General features: G+C 43.2%; 1 protein-coding gene across 1 annotated transcript; it reads left to right on the top strand.

Annotated features, from left to right (window-relative positions):
* The first annotated feature begins 1,298 nt into the window (after positions 1–1,298).
* dpagt1 (dolichyl-phosphate (UDP-N-acetylglucosamine) N-acetylglucosaminephosphotransferase 1 (GlcNAc-1-P transferase)) lies at positions 1,299–17,473 on the top strand. The gene is made up of 10 exons (XM_067970945.1): positions 1,299–1,438; positions 1,543–1,697; positions 4,875–4,995; positions 6,390–6,603; positions 8,123–8,269; positions 9,859–9,943; positions 12,222–12,410; positions 12,866–12,953; positions 14,106–14,261; positions 15,217–17,473. Exons 2-10 carry the CDS (start codon positions 1,543–1,545, stop codon positions 15,280–15,282), a joined length of 1,221 nt encoding a protein of 406 aa, XP_067827046.1. The 5' UTR covers positions 1,299–1,438; the 3' UTR covers positions 15,283–17,473.
* The last annotated feature ends 4,622 nt before the right edge of the window (positions 17,474–22,095 follow it).

Here is a 22,095-nt window from a genome sequence, read left to right as displayed (position 1 = left end):
TTCATACAGCACCGTTATCAGGTCCTCAGGATATCTGAAAGTACTTCACAATCGATAAATTACATTTGCACTGCAGTCACTGTTGTTATGTAGGTAAACATGCCATTGTAAGGTTCCACAAACTGCAAATGAGATACATGCCCAGTTCATCTGTTTTTGGCAGTGTTGATTGAGCGACAACTGTTGACCAGGTCAATGGCATAACTCTGCCCATCAAATGGTGCCATGGGATGTTGAACCATCAGGTGGGGCCTCAGTTTAATATCTCATCCAAAAATATTTAGTAATAACAACTTGTATTTATGCAGTCACTTTAATATTGAAAACATCCCATGGTACTTTACAGAGAGGGGAGCGAAAAATAGATAGAAGGGTAAAAGAATGGATGCAGAAGAGTTTGTTGGGGTGACCAAAAGCTTAGTTGAAAAGACAGGTTTGAGAATATGATTCAAAGTAGAAAGAGATGTGGAGAGATTTAGGAAGGGACTTTCAGTGATTAGGGTTAAGGCAGCTGAAGACTCTGCCACCAATGATGGGGTGAAGGGAGGAGGGATGCAAAAAAAAGTCAAAGTCTGAGGACTAAAGGATGCAGAAAGGGATATAAGGCTGGAGGAGGTTGCAGAGGGTGTGGTGAGGCAATGGAAGGATTCAATGTGCTGGGGGACAGGAAGTCAATATAGGGCAGGAGGAATAGGATTGACCAGTACTTAATGCTGGACAGGATATGGGTTGCTTAGTCTTGGATGAGTTGGAAGTGTACGGAGGGTGGAGGATGAGAGGCCGACAAGAATGACATTGGAGATCACGTGTGGAGGTTTCAAAAGGGTGGACAAGGATTTCAGTGGTGGTGGGACTGAGATGGGTGTGGGGGTGAGCAACATTGTGACAATGAATAGCGTGAGGTTTGAAGTTCAGCTCCAGAACACCAAGGTTTTGTATGGTTTGGTTCAACTTGAGTGAACAACCTGGAAGCAGAATTGAGTGCGGTTTATAGTGGGAGCCAAAAGTGATTGCTTCAGACTTCTCAAATGGAAGAAATTTTAATTCATCCACAACTTTTTTTTAGGCAGTCTAACAGCACAGAGGGAGTTGTGGAGTCAAGGCGAGGTAGAGCCGGACATCATCAAACCTTGTGCTTGTCCTGCTCAGGTAACCCAGCTCAGCCAGGGCAACCTGCCAGTGACAGCACCCACCATGAGACCAGAAAGACTACAGGTCCCAGCATGCCGCTTGCTCCAGAAGCGCGCATGCGCGCTCCCCACACGCTGACAGCCACCACGCAGGCGCGCTGGCTCCTAGCGCGCCTGCGCAGACACCTGCCCGGGCCTACCTAGCCCCGGCGTTTCGGTCCGCGCTCTCTCCGTACTCGGGACTGTGGGATGAGTCAGAAAGCACTGCGTTTCTCTCCCGTGAGACTCGGTCGGCCTGGGGTTTGCAGGTAGGCTCACACTGCATGGGAATATTACGTTGAAGGCGGGTTCTCCCCGGGTACTTCATACACTGGGAGTTTCGTTCATTTCACTTCCTTTTTTTTCCCCTCAGATGTCGGTCCTGCCCGCCCTCCCGCTGCTGATAAACCTGAGCTGCTCCCTACTGGGCTTCCTGGGCACTGTCGCCCTCATCCCGGCCTTCAAGGAGCATTTCATCGCAGCCAGACTCTATGGGATTGATCTAAACAAAACCTCCAAACAGCAGATGTGAGTATAGGAGCCTGGGGTCAGAGTGTGTGAGCCTGGGGTCAGAGTGTGAGTGCCTGGGGTCAGAGTGTGTGAGCCTGGGGTCAGAGTGTGTGAGCCTGGGGTCAGAGTGTGTGAGCCTGGGGTCAGAGTGTGTGAGCCTGGGGTCAGAGTGTGTGAGCCTGGGGTCAGAGTGTGGGAGCCTGGGGTCAGAGTGTGAGTGCCTGGGGTCAGAGTGTGAGTGCCTGGGGTCAGAGTGTGTGAGCCTGGGGTCAGAGTGTGTGAGCCTGGGGTCAGAGTGTGTGAGCCTGGGGTCAGAGTGTGTGAGCCTGGGGTCAGAGTGTGTGAGCCTGGGGTCAGAGTGTGTGAGCCTGGGGTCAGAGTGTGTGAGCCTGGGGTCAGAGTGTGTGAGCCTGGGGTCAGAGTGTGGGAGCCTGACTGGGATGGATTGGGTTACATGATGCGTCAACCACTAGAAAAATGATTGGCACGAGGAAGGGCCGTGTAACACCAGGCGTGTCAGCTGTGAGAGACGTGCCTGGCACGGGGAAAGGGCGTGTCAACTGTGAGCAGTGACTGGCACGGGGACAGGTTACATGATGCCAGGTGTGTTAACCGAGAGACAACTACCATGGAGATGGGCCGTGTAATGTCAGGCATGTCGACTGTGAGAGAAATGACTGGTACGGCTCATGTAACACCAGGCACGTTGACCATGAGGGAAAAGACTGGCACAGATGTGGGTAGTCAGGCATGTCAACTACCAGAGAAATAAATGGCATTTGGACAGGTCACAATGCCAGGTGTGTCAACTGTGAGAAATGATTGGTATGGGGACAGATCATGTAATGTGTGTTACCTGGTGGAAATGGCTGGCATGGATGGGCTATGTGGAACCAAGCTAGAGTTGCTACTTCTTAAAGTGGCATATCTGAATGTTTCTAAAATGGCGTTAGCAAAAGTCGGATTTTTACAAGTTTGGTTTTATTTATTTTGTGATGTCAGGACATTAGTTGGTAAGATTTATCAGCAAAGCCAGCATCAGAGATCAAACTATGGTCCCATCCCCCCCACCTCCCACTTCCCATTTCATTCTGCACTTTGCCTATTAGCAAAAAAATGGCAACCCGACCAACTGCACATTACATAGGTGCTGGGTTTACTGATGGATGTAGAGAAGAGCTGGGAGGTGTGTGTATCTGTTGCATCATGTCACACTCAGTGTGATGAAGTGAATTGCATTGTCATGTTTCACTGCTCAAACCTTTTTCTTTTGACCTGCCGGTGTTTCTAATTGGTTCTTCCTCAAAATCAGCAACACAGGGTTTGTTCGCTCATGGTAAAATCTGAGTTCGGTGTGCAGCTGCTGCACAAGGTTATCAACCTTTGCATGACTTAGGAACGAGGTCTGTGATCAGAAAGAGTGGGTCAGATTGCAATTCTGTTTAAAACGTATATGAATTCTAAAAATTACTGTTTGCATTATCAGTGGCCAATCACTCAACGTGCTCGATTGACTTCTCTCTGTCCATTATGTTCTTCTATCCGCTATTTAAAAGGGGTGATAAACTATCATGCAGATTATAAACTGTCTACATTTCAGAAGGAGCTATATTAAAATAGGTTACATTTCTGCACAAAATGAGTGACTCATTCCTAATGAGTGGCATTTGATGCCACTGCTTGCTGACAGGTGACGGGGTCTTTGAGAGTCCAAGGCAAGTAAATCGTGGCCTGTGCTGCCCCCAATTTTGCAAATCAACTGTACATTTCTAGATCAAAAGCAAAATAATGCGGATGTTGGAAATCTGAAATATAAACAGAAAATGCTGGAAATACTCAGCAGGTCAGGCAGCATCTTTGGAGAGAGAAACAGAGTTAATGTTTCAGGTCGATGACCTTTCGTCAGAACTATAAGAAGTAAAGATTTAACATTTTTTAAGCAAGTACAGAGCCAGGGAAAGTGGGAGGGGAGGAAAGAACAAAAGGGAAGGTCTATGATAGGGCGGAGGGCAGGAATGATTAAATGACAAAAAGGATGATGGTGCAAGGCATTTCTAGCATGTCGAAGTAGGAGTTTTTGAATTTCTTGTTCTTTTACCTGTGTTCTTGACAAAATTGTAAAATGTAGGAAGTTCCTAGATATGGTCACTTCAGTTGCCCTACTGCTGCTCCTACTTTAATATAGATGACAACAGTTCCATTCAATATGGCCAGTATTTGTCTTGTTGCAAGGTTGTTTCAATTTTTTATCTTATTGGGCCACTTATTTCCTTATCATGGAGCTTGCGACCACATATAAACAATTACAGTACACAATGCCAAATACAAGGACGACAGCACTAGGTTAGTCACTCACTAAATTTGCCAAAATTAAACTAAAGCACACTTGTATATGCAAATAAAACAGTGGGGTATAAATTTGTCTTGAAGTCAATGAAAAAGAAAGAAAGCAAAACTTGCATTTATATAGCGCCTTTTACAACCTCAGTACATCCCAAAGCGCTTTACAGGCAATGAAGTACTTTTTGAAGTGTAGTCACTGTTGAAATGTAAGAAACGCAGCAGCCAATTTGCACACAGCAAGATCCCACAAACAGCAATGAAATAATGATCAGCTACTCTGTTTTTAGCGATGTTGGTTGAGGGATAAATATTAGCCTGGACACCAGGGAGAACTCCCCTGCTCTTTTTCGAAATAGTGCCATGGGATCTTTTACGTCCACTTGAGAGGGCAGGCGGGGCCTCGGTTTAACGACTCATCCGAAAGACGGCATCTCTGATGGTGCAGCACTCCCTCAGTACTGCACTGGGAGTGTCAGCCTAGACTTTGTGCTCAAGACTCTGGAGTGGGACTTGAACCTACAACCTTCTGACTCGGGCAAGAATGCTGCCAATGAGCCACAGCTGACACCTTGCAGCAGAAACATCACGCGGCCAGTGAAATGGTAGCTTCACACCACTGGCAGCCATACTGTTTGTCAAACTACTAAACCAAGGTACGATTAAAAAAAAAACTGCAGTATTTCCCAGAGCATAATGCTATAAATTCACTTTACAGTTAGGCAGCCAGCCCAGATCACTCTGTAAAATTGAACTTATGCTTGGGTCAACTTGATGTCTCAGTCCAGACTTGACTGGTTTCATTCTGTCGCATGTCCCAAATTCATGGTAATTTTCTGCCCGTTTGCCTTGCAGCCCAGAATCCCAAGGAGTAATCAGCGGCGTTGTCTTCCTCATCATTCTTTTCTGTTTCATCCCTGTTCCTTTTCTGCACTGCTGGGTGAAGGAGCAATGTATCAGCTTTCCTCATGATGTGGTAAGTGATCTCTTTCCATATCAAATTATACCCTGTCTGTATGGACCGCTAGTGCACACCTCAGCTAGTTTCAGCACTGTGGTTCTGATTCTAACAGAGTTACCCTGTATGTAACATACTTTAAGAGGAGCACCTTGATTGCCGGGGAGACAGATATCTGGAGTTCATGTGTAGTCTCTCCAGACACTGCTACCCCGGTCTGCTCAAATACAGAGAGAATGATTGAGCATTTTCATTCCAACCTGAATTGACGATTACTTTAACATTACAAATTAAAAAGAAAACTACTGGTGGATCCAGGGTACCTCCATCGTTAATGTTATCACTGTGAGATTAACTGCTAAGTTTTTCCCAAAACTATGAGTGTAAGATGTGACCTTCAGTAATCTTCGTAGCTGTAAAAATAACATGGAATGCGAAAAGATCATTTGGGCCTTTGAGTATGCTCCATTCACAGGTCATGGAGTCTGTGCAGTTCATCAGTCTCCAGTTCCCAGCATATACATTGTTAAAACCAGCTCCCTTAACCTGTAAGTTTTGTGGATGCAAAGTTCTGATGTTGGGATAACGGAACTGATATTAGCAATGTACATGCAGGGAGCTGACACACAGACATTGCTCTCCCACACTCAAACTTCAGAAGCCTCCCGATCAGCTGTCTCCCTTGGTATGATACTGCTACAGTCCCAGAGGCTCAGGAACCATTATGTTGCCCCTAACATTTGATTACCCCTATCATATTTACCCTTATAACTCTCAATCCTTTCCCCAATCAAATGCTGCAGCTTTTTAAAAGCATCAGTCAACAAAGGATTAACTGGGAGTCTTATTCAATATATCCACACCCCTATAAGAGAAAATGTTCCGTGCTGCTGCTTTTGAGAAAACAGGTTTGTCCTCAATCTCAATCAAGTTTACAGTCATGGCATTTGAAATCGCTCATTCTTTTCACCCCCCCCCCCCCAAAAAAAATAATAGCTTACGTTGGTCTTAACAAATGTCAAACCAATTGCGAACTTTCGTGATGCAAAAACACAGCATGTGGAACAGACACATTTTGCCCAAAGTGCGGTAAATTGGTGTGTCAGTGCACTGTGCCGTGGAGTGATGTGAGGTACACTCTTCTCACATCCCTGCATAATTTCCAGACTCAGGTGGGTTGTCCAGAAAGGGCTAGAATGAAAACCAGAAAACAGAGAGAAGGTACCTTCTTGCAGTCTCCCTGAGCATCGAGCAGCAGCATTGTGACCAGATCCTGCCGTTTCAGGGAGGTTGTGATGTGTGTCACAGGAGACAGAGACGGAAGCTTTTTTGTGGAAAGCATGTGTGGTACAAAAGTCTTGTATTAAACTTGTTGAGCTTATGCTGTAATTTTATTTGAATTTTGCTCTCAGTTTGTGCAGTTGATTGGGGCGCTCCTTGCCATCTGCTGCATGATATTCCTGGGCTTTGCAGACGACGTCTTGAACTTGCAATGGAGACACAAGTTGCTGCTGCCGACCATGGCATCCCTGCCCCTTCTCATGGTGTACTTTACCAACTTTGGCAATACCATGATTGTAGTCCCAAAGCCCTTTCGCATCGTTCTGGGTCTCCATTTAGACTTGGGTAAGTTCTAGAGCTTGGAGTTCACTTGCTGCTGGCAGCTTTGTCATAGTTGCTGGTTAACTAAAGCAAAATAGGAGTTTGGTTGAATTATAATCCTATTCTGTCTGTGGCTTTGCGAGTTGGTGAGAAACAAACAAATCAAAACAAGCATAGATGCATTTAAGGGGAAGCTAGATAAACACGTGAGGGAGAAAGGAATAGAAGGACATGTTGGGGTTAGATGAAGAGGCTCATGTGGACCGACATGGACCTGTTGGACCGAATGGCCTGTTTCTGTGCTGTACGTTCTATATAAAATATTTCTTTAAGCCTGATCTGTAGCACTTTCTAATATTAATACCTGCTCCCAAGATTCTATGCTATGGCTAATTTGATCACCGTAACAACCCAGAATTAGTGTAGCAACTTCATAAAATGTTATGCTTGGACCTAGCCAGCTCTGCTTCCCTCTTGTAATGCAGGCATAGTTACACACAAACTAAGTAGAATGGTTTTTCCTATGTTAAGGAATGTGTGGTGCTCAGTCCCTAATAACAGTGGTTACCTGTCCTTAACATGTGTAAAACACACGTGGGCTTACTTCATGAGCCCTAAATAAGTGAGGACCAACTTGCAACATTCCCTTGCCAATTCCCAAGTTAGTAATCTCTTATCACGTGTGGGTATTGTAAAGTTTTCTATCAATATATACGTGTATTGGGCCAATCATAAATCTTAACTAGCATGTAGAGGATCAGAAATTTGATCCATCATCAAACTCACCTTGGGTGAACCAGAGTGGACCTGTCCAGGATCGGGGAATTCAGCTTCTGATCATCCAGCAGAAATGCTCATGTAAAAATGGGAATTGTCGTTTTTCAGTAAAATTGAAAGTATCAATTTAGGATTTGAAATATCTTAATGTTGGGATTTTAAGGGAACCCATTAACTGAATATAAAATGTATTTATGTTGGCGATTTGTGGTTGGGAATTTAAAATACTAATGACTGTTATAAATGGAGGCTGAAATCCAAGTGTTGAGGACGACTCTGCAGTATCAACATGGGGAAGCAATGTTGTTGTAAGAATCACAGGAGGGTATAATAGTGAAAAATGGACCCAGCGAGTAGTTACAGGACGCTAGTCTCATTAAGGAAATAATGAACATGCAGAGCAATGATGATGTGTAATGTATATGGTGAGGTTTTATTTAGCTTTTGTTTGCTAGTTTTGATTACCTGGGCATTGATATGGTCAAAAGAAATGGTGGGCAGCCAGTATGAAAGAGTGAAACTTTTCATTTTCTCTTTTTTTAAGTGGGACCTAAAAATAATTGTGATCCTACATTAACCAGTTTTATGCATCTGTATCTTTCATTGGGGATTAAACTACTTTTGGTGTAAAACAGTGTTACAAGATTTAGATTTGTTGTGGGGAGAGGGTGGAATCAAGACCTGATCAAATCCACTCTCGCTGTACTGGGTGTGCCTGATACATTCCTGTGTAAATATCCATGTCTCTTTTTTTTGTTCCTTTCAGGAATCCTGTATTATGCATATATGGGGATGCTGGCAGTGTTCTGCACAAATGCCATCAACATTCTGGCTGGGATCAATGGCATTGAGGCTGGGCAGTCTCTGGTGATTGCCATGTCCATCATCATTTTCAATTTAATAGAGTTAAATGGTAAGTTGACCCAACCATGATGTTTCGATCTTGCAGCTCATACTCCTGCAGATTGAACGTTTTGATTTTCTCACACTTGCGTTGCTTCACCTGTTCTCAGTGGACTGTTGTGATGATGTCTTGACCCTCAGCCCCTATACTCATGTTATTGGTTCAGCTTAGGACATCATCCAGTGGAAATGCTCGAGTGAAAGAGGGGACCATCAATTTCCAATAAAATTGAAAATATCGATTTAGGATTTGAAATATCTTAATACTGGGATTTTAATGTAAAATGTATTTACATTGAAGATTCATGGTAAAATGTTTTTTTCTGTTACTGCCCAGCTCTATTTACCTTTATGGCCTTGCCCCACTCTTCAGCCCATCCGCTAATTCCCCTCTACTTGTTCTTCCATCCTGCTTGGTGTTCATTCTTGTCTTCCCCCACTGTACAGCATTCTGACATGTCTTTCCAATTTTGAGGAGTGCTATATAAATGCAAATTGTTATTATTTAATTTACTAAGCAGCACATCACACAGGATCAGATGCAATATCCCATCACGTTAATTAGTTTCCTTACATAGCAGCAGCCACAACACTTCAAAAATTAGTTCACTGCACGTGAAATGCTTTGGGATGTCCCGAGAGGTGTGATAAGGCACTATATAAATGCCAAGTTCATTCTTTTTTCACTTAACCCTGAAAAACAATAAAACCAACTGTCACAGGTTTGGTCCCTGATTTGTGCTGTTGGCTCACCACCACCTTCTCAAGGGCAATTAGGGATGGGCAATAAATGCCAGCGATGCCACATCCCATGAACGAATAAAAAAAAAAGCCGATCCCAGCCGGGGCAGCAGTAAAGTTGCTACAATTGGTCTCAGCCACCTTCGGCCAAGGAGGGCAAAATTAGGCCCACTCCTGATTGCCAACTGCTGGAAAGTGCAGGTCGGGTGAGAGCCAAAAAAAGTGGAAGAGAAAAGTTTTGAGAAGACCTAAAAAGCCAGGGGGGAGGAAGTGAGATGAAGGGAGGTGAAGTATGGTGGCTGAAAGAATTGATCTCCATTGGTGGAGCAAACAGGACAGGGAACAAGAAGCAGACCAGTGTCAAGGGCAAAGGGCTGGAGGAAGTCATTGAGGGGGCATGGGACAAGGCCATGGAGTTTTGGTGTGAGGCCACCCATGGCCAAATATCCTGTATAGGCTCGTGCTTGAAGATTATCCACTTGGGTGAGCTAATGGAGTCTATCTGGCACCCATGAAACGACACCCCAGCATGAGTTGGCAGAACAGGCTCGAGGGGCTGAATGGCCTACTCCTGTTCCTTTGAATTAGTAGCTTCAGCAGAGGATGGGTGGGTGGGTGGGTGGGGGTGGTGGTGAACTAGGAATTGAGGGTTTTTTTGATAATGTAATGAGTACAGATTTTCTTTTAAAGAGTGGCAGAGAACTGGCACCTTTTAACTGTGAATTGGTTTAGAGCATAAGGGAGGAAAATAAACTTAAAGGGAAGGAATAAGGCAACAGAGTACAACTATTCTGGGAAATAGTACCCTCTCTTGCGTATATGGTAAATGGTAACCAATGTGTTTTTTTCCTCTTTTAGGTGACTACAAGGATGATCACATATTCTCCTTATACTTCATGATACCCTTTTTCTTCACCACTTTAGGACTGCTGTACCATAACTGGTACGATAACTTTTTACATTTCTACTGTTTCACCTCAGGCAGTCAACACCAGGTACAGGTGTACCTGATCCATACAGGTATCGACTTACCTGGAGTCAGCTGTACTGAGGTTTGCACTGTTGTTATCTTCTTTCTGTGCATTACTTAGAATGTGCCCTATCTCTGCTCTATTATTAAAATATACAGGAAACAGACACCGTTCAGAAGGGAACTTAAAGAGGTAGAAGGGGTAAACCATTTGCATCAAAATGTGATAGCTGGTGACCAACAGAGCAATAGGATGGGGATTGATGCTTGCAATTCCTTATTCATAGAATTGCTGACATGAGCTGGAAGGAGGGGGCAACATACAGAGGTCCGAATACTTCTGTAGAGGGATGTAGGGAAAATCTGACCAGAAACAATTCACTCGTTCTCCTATATCGATATCTTATTACATGAAACTAGCTATTACAGTCCTCAGTGGAAAAAGGCTACTGTGGCCAGCACCTAAAATTCCATTAGAATACATAGCTCCTATGCTACAAGGAATGTATTGTATAGAGCAGTGGCTTTTAATTTTTTTTTTGTGTGGGGATGCTTCTGTAATTATTAATGCCGTCCTGAGGGACCCCCATCTTAACATCATAAAAACGGTGTCAGCTACCCGAAGGACAGCCATGCCGTCTTTGTAGAAAACATGCTTTATCGGTACTAGTAAATTGCCTAGAGCGATGCCCGCAGTCAGTTGATGAATATAAGGTTTTAATTATATAATTTACAAAGAAAGACTTGCATTTATATAGCGCCTTTTGTGGCTCAGGATGTCCCAAAGTGCTTTATAGCCAATGAAGTACTTTTGAAGTGTATTCACTGTTGTAATGTAGGAAACACGGCAGCCAATTTGCGCAGAGCAAGGTCCCACAAACAGCAATGTGATAATGACCGGATAATCTGGGTTTTTTTTTAATGATGTTGAGGGATAAATATTGGCCCGGACACAAAGATACTGGAAGAGAAATAAGATACTACTAAATCAACAAATACAGAAATTTGTGGGCCCCCTTGCCGATCCCCACTGAAATCCACGGACCCCAATTTGAAACCCTGTGAAGAGGAGATTGAGATGTGTTGTGGCTGAAATGTATTCATGAGAGTAGAATCACAATGAAACCAAGCCTGACAGTGCGGACGGTACCATTCAGTGTACTCGACCGTCCCAGCAATCTTTAATTTTTCTAATAATTCAGATAGTCTTCCATCTCCATAACTATCTCCCCATTTTCCATGCATTGTACTGTGAGAGCTTGCACGCACTGTTGCCACAACTGATACAGAAGTGAGTTTTAACTATATCTGTGTAAAATGGTAGTTTTATTTTAATGACCAGAGAGTTTTAACTAAAAAATTAAATTGTGTGGTGCTCTTGCATATTTTGAAGAGATTTTTAAGTGGGGGGGGGGGGGGAAGTGTTTTATTGACTTATAATATAGTCGTGTATTTTGTTTTATTGGGTTATGGGATATTTCCCAGTATAAACTCTTTTATTCAACAATCCTATTATTCAGAGTATTTGGTTCAGAGTATCATAGAATCATACAGCACAGAAAGAGGACATTTGGCCCATCATGTCTGTGCCAGATCTTTGAACAAGCTTATCCAGTTAGTCCCATTCCCCTGCTTTTTCCCCATTGCCCTGCAAATTTCTCATTTTCAAGTATTTATCCAATTCCCTTTTGGAAGTTGCTATTGAAGATGCTTCCACCACCTTTTCAGGCAGTGCATTCCTGATTATATCAACTTGCTGCATAAAAAAAAAATTTCACTTCTCCCTTGGAGTTTTTGCCAATTATCTGTGTCCTCTGGTTACCGACCCTCCTGCCGGTGGAAACAGTTTCTCTCTTTCTACTCTATCAAAACTACTCATAATTTTGAACACCTCCATTAAATCTCCCCTTAACCTTCTCTGCTCAAAGGAGAACAATTCCAGCCTCTCTAGTGTGGTAAGATATCCCCTTTTCAAAATGCAAAGAAAGTTCAGCTAAGTGGGTATTGGTGGCTTCAGAGCACTTAGAAGACACCAGAAGACATTCAGCTGCTGTGCAAAAATTGGAAACTATATTGTACGTCAAAGAAGACTTGATTGTGGGGTCACTGCGTGCACACAGTTTCAGTAGAAAGAGTAGGCCGTTCAATTCCTTACTCCACTGGGGTTTATTTTCTATGCTGATGTTTTTTTGCTGCGCCACAGTTTATTGGGGTAAAGCCATTTCGATCTGTACTCCTTCACGTGCTGCAGGTATCCGTCTCGTGCCTTTGTGGGCGATACGTTCTGTTACTTTGCGGGAATGACTTTCGCAGTGGTCGGGATCCTTGGCCACTTCAGTAAGACCATGATGCTGTTCTTCATCCCTCAGACGCTCAACTTCCTTTACTCGGTGCCTCAGCTCTTCCATGTCGTTCCGTGCCCGCGGCACCGAATACCGAGGTATGTCCACGTTTAAATGCCTGATTTACCAAATACTATATTTTTTTCTCTTCGGGGTGAGACTCTCTTCTCTTCCAGGTCAGTGTGTTATCTCTGGTGAAAGGAGCAAATGGGCAGCTTGCTCCCAGACCTCTGTCAACCAACTGCTGAAAGTAAAGCAAATTGAGCCCAGTGGGGAGATACTTTCTGAAAGAGAACTAAACACATGCAAGAGCATCGTCGGTGTCTAATGTTAGTCTTAAAACATTGAAACCTGGTGGTGGGGAGAGGAAGGAGGAATGGGGAATGGGTGTTGACAGGTTTCCAACCTCCCTTCTGTCAGTTTAACCCTGAAACTGTCTTGGATACTGTCTACAAACCAGTCCTTATATCTCATGTATAAGTAATTATATGCCAGAAAACATCCCATAAATAGTAGTAATGTTTTTTTTTCCCTTCTCTGTTTCCACACCCAGATTAGATCCTAGCACTGGAAAACTGGTCATGAGTTATTCCAAATTCAAAACTAAGGATTTGCCTAAACTTGGAGACTTAATATTAAAGGTACTCATTTTATTTGAAACTAGTGAGCTTAAGGGGAAGCTCGATAAGTACATGAGGGAGAAAGGAATGAGAGAACATGCTGATAGGGTGAGCTGAAGTAGGGAAGGAAGAGGCTCGTGTGGAGCATAAATACTGGCATAGACCCAGTTGAGCCGAATGGCCTGTTTCTGTGCTGTAATTCCTGTAGCCTTGGACAGAATGGAATGTCTTTAACTGAGTTTGTTATTATGGGATGGGCAAGGTTACGGCTCCTGATGGCTGGGCTGTTTGCACTAATGTGATTTTGTTGTAAATTATCAGTCTTCAAAATAAAGAAGCAAATAAAGAAATAAAAATCTACTAAAATTAGTGGAAGTTTATGCTCTGTCAGGGAATCACCAAAGCGACACAAGGCACCTTTCTCAATGGGAGCACAAGTCAATCTAACCTATTCTGCACCACTCTTACTAGCCAGTCACAGAGACTAGGTCATTATCCCAGGGTGATGCAGAGGGAAATACTTTTTTGAAATAAGTTGGGAAAGAATGAAAACTGTTGAAATAAAAATCAAAAATGCTGAAAATACTCAGCAAGTCAGGCAGCATCTGTGGAGAGAGAAACAGAGTTAACGTTTCAGGTTGCTGACCCTTCGTCAGAACTGGAAGAAGTTGAAGATTAAACAGTTTTTAAGCAAGTACAGTGCGAGGGAAAGAGGGGGGAAGGAAGGGGAGGGGAGGAAAGGAAAGAACAAAAGGGAAGGTCTGTGATTAAGGTGGAGGGCAGGAGTGATTAAATGACAAAAGGGATGATGGTGCAAGGCAAAAGGGGATGGTAATGGGACAAGTAAAGAAACAAAAGATGGGACTAGAGGAGCTGTAAATGACAACATCAGAACCATTACCAGCACCTGCTGTCCGAAAAATTGGGAGCAGTGGTTATGATCTGAAGTTATTGAAATCAGTGTTGAGTCCGGAAGGTTGTAAAGTTCCTAATCAAAAGATGAGGCCCTGTTCCTCGAGTTTCTGTTGAGCTTCATCGAACAGTGTTAGAGGCCGAGGACAGAGAGTTCAGAGTGGGAGTGGGACGGGAATTAAAATGGGAGATCAAGGTCACGCTTACGGACAGAGCGAAACTGTTGACTTTGGGAATGAAAGCTAACACTGTTTCTTGTAGGTGGCTAACAAATTCTGGCTGGTGGAGGTGAACCGTGGAATTGGAGAAAGCAACGAATATACAGAGTGCAACAACCTTACTCTGATCAACTTTGTAATAAAGCTGATAGGCCCAACACACGAGAGAACCCTGACCATTATACTGCTGCTTATCCAGGTGAGATTTTCTGCAGGCAGCAAAACGTTTGCACACAGTTGCAACTGGACTCTCAATAAACTGTTACCAATTGAGGAGACATAAGATAATGTAACTCATCGATTGTCACTGTGTGTACTAAGTTGCTTTAGACTACAGTAGACGGTTCTTACAATTTCACTATTTCCTTACGAGTTTCAATAGCAAGAGGGAAACTAGAGGCAGTCTGCTTCAACAAATATCGATTTTATGACCTGAGATCCCTAACAAAGCCCACTGCTTCCTATTCACCATGGCCACCGTAAGTGGAGTGGGGTTTGCATAAGTGTAATTGGCTTTAGAAGAGAACAGGAGGATGAAAATTAACCTGTTGCAGAATCAGTAATACTTGGTGATACTGTCTAGATAGAGCACCACTACATGTCGTGTGAGTGATGCTAGGTGAAGTTCTTAATGTTTTTGCCTCCAGTGCTAGGACCAGGTATAGCATAGGCTGAGCAAATCTTCCTGTACTGTTCTTCTAGTGTCCCTTAGCCCCAACCTCAAGAGCTCTCTCTCCACCATTGCGGATTGTTCCATTGCTCCCACCAGCTAATCTTCTGGCCTTTCTGAACAGGTTTCCCAAACTCTAGACGGTAATGTTCTATTGAATCATGCCCCTATGATCGTACCAAAAATTATTCCAAATTTGATTTCATGTAGGATGCTTGCAACCAGCGGAGATAAGGCTTTTTGTTTCCTGACTCTGGACTGAATCCACCAGTCACGAAATGGAAGGACAGTATGCATCCAATCTCACAATTTGACTGAGTGTTGCAAAATGAGATGGATTTTGTGTTGGATCAAATCTACAAAAAATTAGACAGTGTAAATTAAGAATTTATAGAGGACAGGAATTGAATCAATCAGAATGTTGCCCAAACTTTTTGTTTCTGCTGTGTTTTTAACCTCCTTCTATTTGTCTTCCTCCCCCCAGGTCACCGGAAGTGTGTTTGCTTTCATGGTCCGCTATCACCTGGTCCGCTGGTTTTACGATGTTTGATTCTCATTCGTGAATACTTGAGGCGCAGTATGGATTATTCCTGCATTAGGGATGGGGTTATTTTTCTCTTTCCCCCCACTAGGTCACAGGACACTGGAGTGTCAGTCGCTGCCCTGGATAAATGTGCTGTTTTTTTCAGACTTTTAAAAAAAACATCTGTTGTTTCTGCCCTTCATTGTTAAATAATGTTACTGAAGATTAAGTTTGTAGATTTTTTTGGCTTAATTTCGTTAGAAATTCAAGGAATCAAATGTTGGAATAGGGAATGTACAGTCAAGCTTCTGTTTTTACGTTTTAAGGGATTCGCTTGAAGTAATAAGATGACTGTGTTTCCTCCATGTGTGGGGACAATTTAAATTCTATGCACATTTCCCTTGAACCATGTACTTGATTTGTATTGCACACACCATTGCTGTATATTCCTCTCGACCTTGGTACAATATTTAAGGACAGTTGTCTTTAATAGTAAGTAGAAACCTTTAAATACTTTTAATTCACAGAGAACCTTATTTTCATTTCAAGATTGTTTGACATCTTTGAATGTCTTTAGTTCTACAGATTCTGACGGCAGCGTGAAATCACTCAAGCTCCTGTATCATTCCAATTCCCTATTGTGTAGACATGGAAGCTTGGTGTCCCCATCTGATTTCATCCATAAAATGTCCTTTCCAATTCTGTGTAACGTGTTCGAATTCAAATAATGAACGATGTCTGAAATTGTTCCTGTACCGGATCTTTGGCGGAACAAAGATTTTGAGAGCTCATCAGAGCAGTGAATCACTGTCTTGTAGACAGACTGTGTATACTGGCAGTAAGTGAATAGAATGCCCCTTGGCGTACCTGAGCCTTCTCCCAAAGATCCTGCAGTTTGAAACTTTGAATAAGGTGTAATAGTGTGACCGAATGTTAAAATGACTTGTTTACCAATTAACTCTACATGTGATATCAGAGGGCATGCAATAGGGAACATGCATTTTAAAGCTGTAAATAAAATATAGAATCAAAGTGTGCTTGGGAAAAGCTTCCAGTGCAATCTAGTTGGATCACCCGTTGCCCAGTGGCCACCCAGGATATGCAAATTTGCTGTAACGAACAAGGTGGAGTGTTTAACTCTCACAACGTGGGTGAGGGAAACGTAATGGTCTGCCAAGGGTGCTTGCTAAATTAGGTGTAACCGCAGTCAAAGGGTACAGATAGCCCACCAGTCACTTGCTATTAGCAAGCGGTGCCCTGGCAGTCTGTTGCCGAGGTCAGAAATCCAAAGAAATGACTGTCGCTTAAACAAAAGCAAAATGCTGTGGATGCTGGAAATCTGAAATAAAAACAGAAAATTCTGGAAACACTCGGCAGGTCAGGCAGCATCTGTGGAGAGAGAGAGAAACGAGAGTTAACGTTTCAGATTGATGACCTTTCATCAGACCTTATGATGAAAGGTCATCGACCTGAAACATTAACTCTTGCTTCACTCTCAATAGATGCTACCTGACCTGCTGAGTGCTTCCAGCACTTTCTGTTTTTATTACTGTCACCTTAAGTTGATTTTTAAAAAGAGAGTGCTATAGATGGAGACTAGGAGTGCATACAAGAGCAAACCACCGTGCATGAAACCCTAAGAAATTTGTTGGCATGCTTTAAAAGATATAAATTATTTCTAACACTTTGGAATTCAAATCAAGACTCAACCAACAGATATGTCCTGATTGAAACTGCACAAAAATATTGCTTTGTGTCAATCTTGGTATCATTTTACTTCCCTCAGTTACACACTAATAACTTGGCAGCGTTTTTTTAATCTAATATTGGATAAGAAACAGGAATCCCGTTGCCTGGATATTTTGAATCTAAGAAGGAGGTTCTCCGCTGCGAGGATAAATTGTGGGCTGTGCACGTGGTCACTGAGCAACCGATTGTTCAGATATCCTCGGTATGAAGTGTTCACACTTTCTTTGTTAAATTGCGTTTGACCTGGTGCATCCTCGATTCTATGCATGGTAACTGAAAAGACTAATGAATGAATAATTGAATAAAATGAAGTGCAAAAGCATATTGCTTTTTTATAAAAGAATATACATTGTGTATATATGTGTACAATTGAGACAGATACTCTGGAATTTAATTTGATAATATAAACGAAAACCTGGGTTTAAGAATTGTGACTTCAGCATCTAAATAAAATCTTTAAAGAATACAACTATTAATTGCACTGGCTATATATCAACATTGCAAGCATACGTAACATTTAAAATAGGATTTTTTATAGTGCTATATGCAGTGATGCTAATGAGTATTTAGTATGTGCTTTGTTCTGGTGCAAAAAGACTTGCATTTATATAGTGCCTTTCACAACTTCAGTATGTTTCAAAGCACTTTATAGCCAATTAAGTACTATCGAGGTGCAGTCACTGCTGTAATGTAGGAAACGCAGTAACCAGTTTGCGCACAGCAAGGTCTCACAATAGTGATGTTGGTTGAGGGATAAATATTGGCCAAGATCCCAAGGAGAATGTCCCTGCGCTTCTTCGAAATAGTGCCGTGGGATCTTTTATATTCACAAGGACAGACTGGTCCATGATTTAACATCTCCTCTGGCAATGCAGCACTTCCTCTGTATTGCACTGAAGTATCAGCCTAGATTTTGGGCTCAGGTCTAACTGGAGTGGGTCCTGAACCCACGACATTCTGACTCTGAGGCAGAAGTGTTACCCACTGAGCCGTAACAGACACCTGGTGCAGTATACCTATGTCTTCAAACTTAATCTTGCTATTAGCTTGTGACTGCCATTAGTAATGATACTGCCCAGGCTCCATTGCCAAAAAACTAGTGCAGTGCTCCAAATAACTGGCATAATCCTAACTGAGAAAATATAGCAGAATTCTTACACAATGCTTTTTGTTCCCCTGTGGCGAGCAAGTTTGTTGCACCCATTTTCTTTCCAAGGCAACAAAATTCTAGGATTTTTGCAATTGTAACTCGGAATTATAGGAAAGAAGGAATTAAAGTGGATCATATGAAGGATTTTTTCATTTGCATATTAGCAGTTAGACTCACCATTACATTTTAAATTATCTGACAAGAATGGTTACAATGAAAAGAATCTCATTTCAGGGTTCAGATGACAACAAACTAGTTGAATTTCATTCTGGTTTACAATGTCATCTGAACCGGGCATGTTGCTGTAGTGGTCATGTTACTGGACTAGTAATCCAGAGGCCTGGACTAATAAGCAGGAGAACACGGGGGTGAAATTACACCTTGTACCCGTTTTACAGGTGAAAAATGGGGCATAGAGTTCCAATTTAGGGGGCCAATACCAGAATGTCAGAAACACACCGGACACTATATTGTTTCGGCTGCTCTAGCGGCGTCCCTGGTGGCCGCCTATAACAGGAGTTAGGTCCCTTGAATATGCTAATGTGCCTAATGCCTGTTTTTGGACCCATTCTGGAAATTCATTTGCCCTACTGTATTTACTCACTCAGCTATTCCTATTTAATACAGTGGAGTAAAACATATAATTTAAGTTCCACCACATGGTACAGTAGAATACCAAATGGTATTTGCTGTCCACCGTGAGGCTTGCTGCTTCCAAACATCACGTGGAAAATAAAAGACCATGTAAATGGCACTTCTATGTAATGTGTCTGCTTGGCTCAGGTGATAGCACTCTCACCTTCTGAGACAGAAAGTTGTGGGTTCAAGTCCCACAATGGACTTTAGGACAGAGGAGGTCTTGCATTGTCAGAGGTGCCACTCTTCAGAAGAGACATTGAATCGAGGCTCCATTTACCTATTGAGATTGATGTTAAAGCTTCCATGGCATTACTCAAAGCAAAGCAGTGAGTTCTCCCATGCTTCTGGCCAATGTTCTTCCATTAACCCCCTGCAACCAAAAAAAAAGATCAACAGGTCATTTAGCCCATTCCTGATATGTGCAAAATGTACTTCAAATTGTGAAATATTTTGGGAGATCCTAACACACCTGATAAGGTACTATATAAATTCAAACTTGTTTCTTACAGAATAACATAGGCTGCAGTTTGTTTCAAAGGTATGACACAGTTCAGGTGGTGTTGCTTTATTCTTCACTGTGTTGTGATACTGCCTTTGAGTATCTGGTGGTATTTAAGCAGAATGTTGTCTCAGGAGGTGACAGGTTGAATTGTCCATGGTTTGTGGAAAGTGAGGGTTTGATAAGCCAAATGACATTTCATCATTCCATGCGCCAATCCACGTGCTGTCATCGACTGTCTAAGCACTAACTTACAACGATACTGTATTGATGCATGATCTAAGTAGAGATTTGCTGCACGCTGGCATGTTTACACAATTTGAAAAACAAGTACAAATACATTTTTTAAAAACAGCAAAATACAATGGATGCTGGAAATCTGAAACAGAAAATGTTGGAAATACTCAGCAGGTCAGGCAGCATCTGTGGAGATGGAAAAGAGTTAATGTTTCAGTTATATGCAATGCCTGCCCTTTCACCACCTCCCCACAGTTGCCACCATCATTCCTTTTGTCATTTAATCGTCTCCTGCCCACCACCCTATCAGTCCTCTCCTTCTTGTTCCTTCCCTGCTCCCGTTATCCCTGGCTCAGTTTTAAAAAAAACTTGCTTGACATCAGAACTGGAAGATAAAAGGTCATCAACATGAAACTTTAACTCTGTTTCTCTCTCCACAAATACTGCCTGACCTGCTGAGTGTCTCCAACATTTTCTGTTACAAATTATTACAAATACATGATGATGTATTTGTCTACTGAAAATCATTTTTCTTTTAAATGGAGTAACAAGTGATGTAAGAGGTATAACTGTCATAACAAAAAAAAAGTTGCTGTAATTTTTTTGAATTGTTGAAGGTGTAGTTTGTCTCTGTACAGAAATAAGCATAAACACCGGCATAGACCAACAACAACTTGCATTTATATAGCACCTTTAACGTAGTAAAACAGCCCAAGGCACTTCACAGGAGTGATAATCAAACAAAATTTGACACCGAGCCACATAAGGAGATATTAGGACAGGTGACTGGTCAAAGAGGTAGGTTTTAAGGAGGAGAGAGAGGTAGAAAAGCAGAGAGATTTAGGGAGGGAATTCCAGAGCTTAAGACCCAGGCAGCTGAAGGCAGAGCGGTTAAAATCGGGGGATGCGCAAGAGGCAAGAATTGGAGGAGTGCAAAGATCTTGGAGGGTTGTAGGGCTGGAGGAGGTTAGATAGGGAGGGGAAAAGGCCGTGGAGGGATTTAAAAACAAGGATGAGAATGTTAAAATCGAGGCGTTCCCGGACCGGGAGCCAATGTAGGTCGGCGAGCACAGGGGTGATGGGTGAACAGGACTTGGTGCGAGTTAGGATACGGGGCAGCAGAGTTTTGGATAAGCTCAAGTTTAGGGAGGGTGGAAGATGGGAGGCCGGCCAGGAGAGCTTTGGAATAGTCCAGGCTGGAGGTAACAAAGACAAGAATGAAAGATGTGGAGATGCCGGTGATGGACTGGGGTGGACAAATGTAAGGAATCTTACAACACCAGGTTATAGTCCACGGCAAGGAATCACTAAAGAGACTACACGATAACATCAACAAGTTCCATCCCACCATCAAGCTCACCATGGACTACTCCTCAGAATCAGTTTCTTTCTTGGACACACGAATCTCCATCAAAGACGGGCACCTCAGCACCTCACTTTACCGCAAGCCCACGGACAACCTCACGATGCTCCACTTTTCCAGCTTCCACCCTAACCACGTCAAAGAGGCCATCCCCTATGGACAGGCCCTGCGAATACACAGGGTCTGCTCAGACGAGGAGGAACGCGATGGACACCTACAGACGCTGAAAGACGCCCTAGTAAGAACGGGACATGACGCTCGACTCATCGATCGACAGTTCCGACGGGCCACAGCAAAAAATCGCATAGACCTCCTCAGGAGACTAACACGGGACGCAACCAACAGAGTACCCTTTGTCGTCCAGTACTTCCCCGGAGCGGAGAAACTACGCCATGTTCTCCGCAGCCTTCAACATGTCATCAATGAGGACAAACACCTCGCTATGGCCATCCCCACACCTCCACTACTCGCCTTTAAACAGCCACCCAACCTCAAACAGACCATCGTTCGCAGCAAATTACCTAGCTTTCAAGAGAACAGCGTCCACGACGCCACACAACCCTGCCACGGTAACCTCTGCAAGACATGCCAGATCATCGACACAGATACCACCATCACACGAGAGGACACCACCCACCAGGTGCATGGTTCATACTCCTGTGACTCGGCCAACATTGTCTACCTCATACGTTGCAGGAAAGGATGCCCCAGAGCATGGTACATTGGCGAGACCATGCAGACGCTGCGACAACGGATGAACGGACACCGCGCAACAATCGCCAAACAGGAGGGTTCCCTCCCAGTCGGGGAACACTTCAGCAGTCATGGACATTCATCCACCGACCTTCGGGTAAGCGTACTCCAAGGCGGCCTTCGAGACATACGACAACGCAAAATCGTCGAGCAGAAATTGATAGCCAAGTTCCGCACCCATGAGGACGGCCTCAACCGGGATCTTGGGTTCATGTCACGCTACACGTTACCCCACCAGCGAACGAATGTTATCTGTTTTTAATATAATGGGTCATTTGCTGGCTCTCTCTGCCTTCCGGATGTTTCTGCCTCTCTCTGTTTTTTTTCCCTGTTTGTTTTTTTGTTGAATGTGTATTCGGTGGTTCTGCAGGTGACACCTCTCTGTCTGAACACGGTAATTGCCTTGGCAACAGGCAGTTGCAGGGGCAGTCTGTAAACACCATGTATTGT

The sequence above is a fragment of the Heptranchias perlo genome, chromosome 33 (assembly GCF_035084215.1).
Source record: "Heptranchias perlo isolate sHepPer1 chromosome 33, sHepPer1.hap1, whole genome shotgun sequence".
In the NCBI taxonomy this organism is placed as follows: domain Eukaryota; kingdom Metazoa; phylum Chordata; class Chondrichthyes; order Hexanchiformes; family Hexanchidae; genus Heptranchias; species Heptranchias perlo.
This window is presented reverse-complemented; position numbering and strand designations above follow the sequence as displayed.